Source organism: Sinocyclocheilus rhinocerous, unplaced genomic scaffold (assembly GCF_001515625.1).
Source record: "Sinocyclocheilus rhinocerous isolate Xijiao unplaced genomic scaffold, SAMN03320098_v1.1 scaffold792, whole genome shotgun sequence".
Taxonomy (NCBI): domain Eukaryota; kingdom Metazoa; phylum Chordata; class Actinopteri; order Cypriniformes; family Cyprinidae; genus Sinocyclocheilus; species Sinocyclocheilus rhinocerous.
The window spans coordinates 752,001-760,305 of NW_015626872.1; the positions used below are offsets into that span (position 1 = coordinate 752,001).

At 35.5% G+C, this 8,305-nt stretch overlaps 1 protein-coding gene across 1 annotated transcript in view; it reads left to right on the forward strand.

The window, feature by feature from the left end:
* gsg1l2b (gsg1-like 2b) overlaps positions 1-8,024 on the forward strand; it is a 19,060-nt gene extending 11,036 nt beyond the window's left edge. Inside the window, exons 4-5 of the mRNA XM_016528114.1 lie at positions 5,461-5,572; positions 6,915-8,024. Coding sequence (XP_016383600.1) covers positions 5,461-5,572; positions 6,915-7,215 — 413 coding nt within the window. The 3' untranslated portion in view covers positions 7,216-8,024. The remainder of the gene's footprint in view (positions 1-5,460; positions 5,573-6,914) is intronic.
* Positions 8,025-8,305: the final 281 nt, after the last annotated feature.

The following is an 8,305-nucleotide window of genomic DNA, read 5'->3' on the forward strand; positions in this document are numbered from 1 at the left end:
ATTTAAAACCCCATAACATTTTCCTGAGATGTTGATTTGTGACAAACAGTTTAAAAATGAGTCAGATTTAAATGATAATTACAAAATATTATCATATTTCCATAAGAGTGTTACATTTGATCACTAAATTAATGAAGACCTGGGAGAGGGCGTGGTCATGGTGAAACATGCAAATATGCCCTGAATGTGCTCTTTACAGGACATCCAGACTTAAAACTGTGGCATGTATAGTCTCAGAGAAATTCACTAAAATATAATGTCCTCATATGAGGATGCAGGGTCTCAGGAGGCTAAATTATATTATATTATATTATATTATATTATATTATGTCAAAGTGTAATAATAACAAATTAATAATATCTTCCTTTGTAAAAATTCCTATTAATTAATATTACCTTCTACACACTTCAGGATTACTATTGAATGTTTGCACATCACATTTATTGGTATTAAAATTAATACCTCCCATATCATAAAAAATGCACTTCTGTATTTAAATGAGGCTTTGACCGGCCTAAATGTGTGTCAAACACAGAGTAAGATTGCTGAGAGACCTTTTGTGTCACGTTACAGTTTTATTATTGCATAAAGGCTGAGGGATGAACTTACGGCCCACTGTCATCTCTTTCTTGAGCTTCATGAGAGAGCGGGCTCATGAACGCTGTGCATCATGGGAAGGGGCTGCAACCTCAATTAGCTTCTTTCTTCATTTGACACAATCAACAGAAGAGAACAGTCGACTGCATTCTTAACACACCAGACGTTTAGATGCAGTGAAGCATGAAGTACATGATGTATATTGAAAAGTTTTAGGTTTAATGCACTTTGTCACATAGATAATTATGTTTTGTGACTCTAATAACCCATTACCTTTACTTGATTGAACTCGTATTTTAGTGCTGTTGTAGATTAAAGTCTTTAGACCAATCGAAAACACCAAATATAACCTTACACAATAGCAATAAACATTTTGTATGTTCCTGAAGTAAAGGGATATGCCAAGCGAAAATTATAATTTAATCCCACCTAATAATAAAGTTTTTAAATATACTTTTATATTGCAATAATTTCACATTCAATCTTCAAATTAATGTAGAAACAACATAAAGACAGTATATTTTTAATATTTGTTTAATGGTGTCTATTTTATGACTGAAGGCGAGTATCACTGATACCAATACTACTGATGTCTCTAGGAAATTAATAATCCTAATATTTATCCTTTAACTTTAGCCATTCAACATTACAGTATAATTGAGAGCTATCAATTTTAACAATTTTATTAGACTTAAAAAAATAACAACTTCTAATTTAAGTGAACTTAAAACAATCTTCCCATAAACCCATTATAATAAATGTCATATTTAGTTACCTGTGCCCTTCAACAAGTAGGAAATATACAGAAATTTAATAAAGTTATCAAACACTAAATTCTAAATTAAATGTAGATGAATCCTTAAAGCTACAAAAGTTATTGATTTCCTCTTTTTCTTTTCTTCTTTGATTAACAGACATCACAGCAGCTGGGTTATTGGGTTATTTGGCTGCTATTACTTTAAGAGCTGCCGCTGCTGAACGTGACGCGGATCTGACACGCATGCTCGTATTTTCATTTGTGCTTTAACTCTTTCCCTGCCAAACACGGAATTTTCCGTTATTTATGAGGCAATGCTTCCCTGCCAAACATGGAATTTTCCGGATTTCCGCATTCTCGCTGTTATATGCTCAGGGGCGCTATTACGCACCTCGTGAATGAGTCTAGAATGTGCAGATCAAAGGTGAGGAAGATGCAGAAACAAGCGATCTCGAATGTATGCATATGCATATGAAAAAAATGCAATCATCAACAATAAACAGCATATAAATGAAAACTGCCTAATGTTACAGAGTGAACTGTCGATCCAGGAAGTGGAAAAGGACTGTGCAAACTTTGGGAGTGCTGATGGACTACGCTGAACGTGACGCGGATCTGACACGCATGCTCGTATTTTCATTTGTGCTTTAACTCTTTCCCTGCCAAACACGGAATTTTCCGTTATTTATGAGGCAATGCTTCCCTGCCAAACATGGAATTTTCCGGATTTCCGCATTCTCGCTGTTATATGCTCAGGGGCGCTATTACGCACCTCGTGAATGAGTCTAGAATGTGCAGATCAAAGGTGAGGAAGATGCAGAAACAAGCGATCTCGAATGTATGCATATGCATATGAAAAAAATGCAATCATCAACAATAAACAGCATATAAATGAAAACTGCCTAATGTTACAGAGTGAACTGTCGATCCAGGAAGTGGAAAAGGACTGTGCAAACTTTGGGAGTGCTGATGGACTACGCTGGATGGACAAAGTGCTACTGCATCTTTGCTTTGATCATTGTACTGAATATGATCCAGATGTAGTATTTGATAAAAATGCGATTTTTTCGATGACCTTTAAATGCAAAAAAAAACGTTTCCATTGCAGTTTTGCGAATTATTCCTTTTTCGCATTGCCTGAAAAACCACCTCATGCGAGCATAAAAACTTTTTTGCGATATATGGGCGTTTTTGCGAAATTGACGCATTTCCATTTGGCGTATTTTCAATTGGAAATTTAAATTTGCGCAATTTGAAGGGTAATAGAAATGCGCCTATTGTCTCCTGTGTTTTCTAACCGTGTTTCCTTGCCTTGCCTTGCCTTTCAATATAATATCAGATTAAAAATGTTATATATTATATTATATTATATTATATTATATTATAGATAAGACAGTAATATTAATAATAGTAATAATAATAATCATCAACAATAATAATTGAATTCGTTCCAAACCTAAATCAGTTTCATTAAGGGGAAAAAAGAAAAAAAACATAAAAGTATCATAAAATGTCCTTCGAGCTATATTGTAAGTCTTCTAAAGCCATATAATAGTCTAGTATGAAAAAGACTTTAAGCTTATTGGTTTCTAAATGCCTCGTACCCAAATGCGATGTGGCAGGTTTGAATATCTGGAAGTGCAGATGAGATTTGACAGTAGAGGGTCATTGGAGAGACTCTTGAGAATCTATTTTGTGTTTTTACAGTATTAATCCATTATGTAGTCGGCTTGAAGGAATCAATCACATCCTATACCCCATTTGTGCTGGCAGTTTGCTGAAAAAATGAGGCAATAAAAATAACTAATCATAATTCTGATGGGTTATTGAAGTGAACGTGGGCTGCACTGTCCGGGGATTCTGCTGATTCATGAATGAATGCAGTTAACAAGCGCTTTTTATTGTTATTATTCACTAGTGTGTGTTCGTGAAGATGTCTGCATACAGACCGATCGCTGCGGTTGTCATGGAGACGTGAGGGTTATCGGTCAGACACGCGTGTGAGGATTTAGATGGACATGATACTATAAGAGACACAAACCGCTTTTTATAGGGTGTCTGAAAGCTCAGACCGTCTCTTTCAGGTTGTTTTTGTTGTTTTTCCACTCGATTCTGTGATTTGGCTTTATTGAGTGGATTTGCGGCGGCTCAGTATGCAGACTTAGTGAGCTGTAAATAATGTGTAATTTACCTCTGTCCTTGCTATTTCTGGTGAGGTGACTTTGATTGTCCGGACTGCAGGTCTGACGCTGTTGATTATGTCCAGTTTGCCATCAGGCCAGAGCATTTAGACTGCTTTCACTTCCACATAATGACACCATTAAGCAGGAAAGCCTGACCTGCGCTGCTGCTGCTAACACACACTCATTCATTCATTCACTCAAAGATTTCCTAGCATGTCCTCTGATTGATATTGAGTGAAAACTGCATTCAGACAAGATTATTCAACTGTAAACATCCATATATACAAGATGAGAATCTTCTAATTATTGGACAACACAGTCAATGCATTGAGATGAAATACATATTATACATAAATAACATATACTGTATATAAAGTAGATAAATGGCTATGCTATAATTTTGTTTTTTAATTTTGTCATTTCAACTGCATCTAATTTATTACATTTAGTCAGTCAGTCAGTTAGTCAATCTAACATCGTGTCATCATGTTGAATATCAAAATTTTTGTGTCTGTTTGTTAATGACAAATTTGTGGACACATTAATGTTTTTGGACTTGTGGAGTAAAAGTTACAGTTTTTGTTTTGAAATAATTGGCACTGAAGGCCCAGAGTGGCATGTTGTTACTAGTGTTATTATTTTTTATTTACAGGGTTATTCAATAATCCAATGCAACAGAGGTACAGCCTTTATTATTCATTTAAACCTAAAGGCTAATTGAGTGAAATCATTTCACTTTGCATTCATAGTGTGGCTATTATGACATATCCTCAACTACATTATGGACAATTAAAAATGTAAATATTCATAAGCCTGTGTATAAGTCATAGAATAAATTATAATTTTCCATGTTGTGCTTTAACAACTAAATTAGGAACTGTTTCTATTTATTTCCTAATAACACGTTGGCTGATGCATCATCATCCTGCACATGATAAACATCTAAATATGTTACACTTTAAATTTAAATGCACATTGTTCTGGGGGATCTTTCCCCAACTTATACACACACACAGGGAACCATGGAAGCATTGTAATCAGTGTCAAAGCACCCCCTTTTTAATGAACAGGTTTGGCTATTTCAGCAACACACAATACTAACAGGTGCAAAAAAATGAAGTATACAGCTATGCAATCTGCTTAGACCAACATTTCTAATAGAACTAGGCATTCATTTTCATGACAATACCGCTATTTATACCTTGTCAACGCCTCATGATATATTCTCTGAAAGCAAGCTTTTACACAATCTTTTTTGTTGAATTGTTTAATATTTTTATTTGTTAGGATTTTCTATTATGGTTTGTTTGTTTGTTTGTTTGTTTTTCTATTATTGACTTTTGATTGTTTGCTGCCTGCCCTGATCTTTGCCTGTTGTTGGATTATTCTTTTTTGCCTTGCCTTGGATATTGTTGTTAGCTGTAGTTTTACAACGCCTGTCTGACTACGCTCTTTATTAAAGCCTTGCATTTGGATCCAACTCCATTGTCACGCCTGTTACGTTATTATATTATATTATATTATCAAACTGATAATATCATACCTTTATATATTTATTAATAATCATCATCATCAACATCATCTTACATTTAATGCAGGGGTAGGCAAGTTCGGTCCTAGAGAGCCGCAGTCCTTATACTAAAATTATACCTGGACACTTTTGGTTATGTAGTGTAGTTAATATAAGCTCATACAAACTGCATTGACTAATGATACGTGAATTAGAAAATGTCCATCAGATCAGCGTTAGATGTAGTTGAGCATGTGGAACCGCAGGATTCTGTGGTCACTGTTTGAGGTGCAGTGGTATATGAGTGTGTGAGATGCTGCTGGTGTTCATCTGTGCCGTGGTTCATCACTACCTCCTGCTGGTGACAGAGGGATCGGTCTGTAACAGTGTTTGTCTCTGCTCTGGTTCACAGGTCTTCTCGGTATGGTAGCACACATGATGTTCACTACAGCGTTCCAGCTGACCGTCAGTCTGGGCCCGGAGGACTGGAAGCCACAGAACTGGGACTACAGCTGGTCTTACATGTACGTTCACTCATGTCATGCTTTCTGTTGTCTAGGTTTAATAAGCATTAGAATGAAGCCCAGGGATGCATGTCTTGGGGGTTTTAACTGCTCTGGAAACAATGCGCTGCAAATGCAAAACCAATATTAACAATGCTTGAATGTGAGCTCAAAATTATAATAGAATAGAATAGAATAGAAAAATGTACACAATGCTTGGTAAAATTGGTTCATGCGATAAATCCCACCTATTGTGTTTGTGCACGTTCCACATTCGTGAATCACTCTGAATGAACAATATAAATTAATTAATAAGATTTAATAAGAATAAGACAATCAATAAGAAGACTAATTGAAAAAAAGTAAGTAAACAAGTCACACACACAGATATAACCACTTTGTTATGTCAAAATAATGCATAACATGGCATGAAAACATGATCTGTGGGAGTTTTTAGTGAGTAACCAGCTTGGTGCAAATTTCAAGTATTCAATATTTACTGAGCTTTGATGACTGATGATCTGAAAAATTCAAAAATAGTTCAAAGTTAACTATTAAAAAGAATAGCTGAACATAAGTTCACAAATAAAATGTTTGTGCTAAATTTAAACAATTTAAAATTGTTTCAAATTGCTAAATTGTTATTGCCTTGAGTTATTATTTTGGAATAAATGTAACTTGATGAGATTCATACTTGGCTTTAATAAATAATTGTTCATGTAAAAATAGTTGTTTTTGATTTCTTTTTCTGATAGTGTAAGTAATGTTTATTTAACCAAGAAAGTGTGAATGGGACATGAATTTATATTTGATTAAAAAAAAACCTTTGAGGACTTTGCCTCCTCATTTCAGAACACCACCACACACCACTTATATATATATAATCATCATATAATCGCGATTAATCGCATCCAAAATAAGTTTTTGTTTACATAATATATGCGTGTGTATTGTGTATATTTATTATGTATATATAGATACACTCACATACAGCATATATTTTGGAAACATTTGCATACATATACATTTATATATTTATATTCTTATATTTTATAATATATATAAATATATTTAATATATAAACATAACATATTTTTCTTAAATATATACATGCATGTGTTTGTATTTATATATACGTAATAAATATACACAGCACACACATATATTGAGTAAACAACAACTTTTATTTTGGATGCGATTAATCACGATTAATTGTTTGACGGCACTAAACATATATATATGTATATATACAACAACTTGTGAATGTTTTTTGGGGTCTCGCAGGTCCATAATCTGTCCTTAATGATTCTGCCCTTGTTAATACCTAGTTATAAGACAGATGTTGATTTGAAACTCTCTCCAGCTTGGCTTGGAGCTCCTTCACCGCCTGCATGGCCTCCTCCGTCACCACCATCAACAGATACACCAAGACTATTCTGGAGTTCAAACACAAGCGAAGGAACATTGCGAAGAACCTGAAGATCAAGCAGAAGCTGCTGGACCTGGACTCTCCAGACCAGGTGTGGGACATGTACATCAGCTCCGTCCCCAGCTCGGCCGAGGAGTTTCTGGACTTGTCCAGTTCTGGACGCAAGCTCTCCGCCAATTCAGTCTTCCTGGACCTCAACGACCTGCCGTCTCCACAAGGAGAGGAGTACTGCTGAAGCCGGTCATCATCGACGTCATTAACAGACTCTGACAGCCGTGGGAGCTTTGTTTGGAGGTGATGCGTTGAGATTATATAACTGTTGCATAATGTTTGGTTTGATGTTGTGCTGTTGTCTGAAGGTGATACTGTGAGTTTTAGTTTGTTATTAATGTGCTGCTGACATAGTATGCGTAAAATGTATTCTGGAACCAGACCTGCGACGAATGAACGGCTTTCCTCAATCCTAGAGAATAAAATGTGACACAAGGCATTTGTAAAAATCTAACCATTGAAATTGCATTAGAAATATTCCCATTTTCTGAGAGCCACCACACTCATTCAGTAGAAAACGTCTTTTTGTGAAAGCTGCCCGCTGCTTTAGATTTTCCCTCTGCTGTATTATGAAGTCATTTCCAAATCGATCCTGAAGGTCTGTTTTCTAGATCAGTTCTAATGAGACACAAATTAGATTGCTGAGTGCCTTTGTTTGTGCTATTGATCTTGGTTCTTTAACCGTATAGCATGCAAAAGTCCTGGAACAGTTTATTTTATAGCCTATTTGATCATCCATAATAATCTCAACACATTTCAAATTAGGCTATGTAAGGATTGTTATTTCACAAATATAAATGAAAAATCAAGAGAATTATTTTGTTTTTAATTGTTAATCATTCTGTAGAGTGCAAAGGTCTATATGTGTCTGTGAAAAGAACAAGAATTGAATTCTAGATCAGCTAAGCGCATGCAACTGTTTGGGATAAAAGAAGTGGCTTTACTGTGGGACGCCGTGTTGTTCTGTTTAGGATGGAAGAACATGATCCATGAGGTCAAGTTACTTGAATTCCTTATCATCTCTTTCGATTCTGTATATTTAATCTCATTCAAATCATAAGATTAAATCACTTATCAATTTATCCATTCAATTATGAACCGTCTAAAGCAGGGCTGTCCAAACTCGGTCCTGGAGGGCCGGTGTCCTGCAGAGTTTAGCTCCAACTTGCCTCAACACACCTGACTGGAAGTTTCTATGCCTAGTAAAGAGCTTGATTAGCTGGTTCAGGTGTGTTTAATTAGGGTTGGAGCTAAACTCTGCAGGACACCGGCCC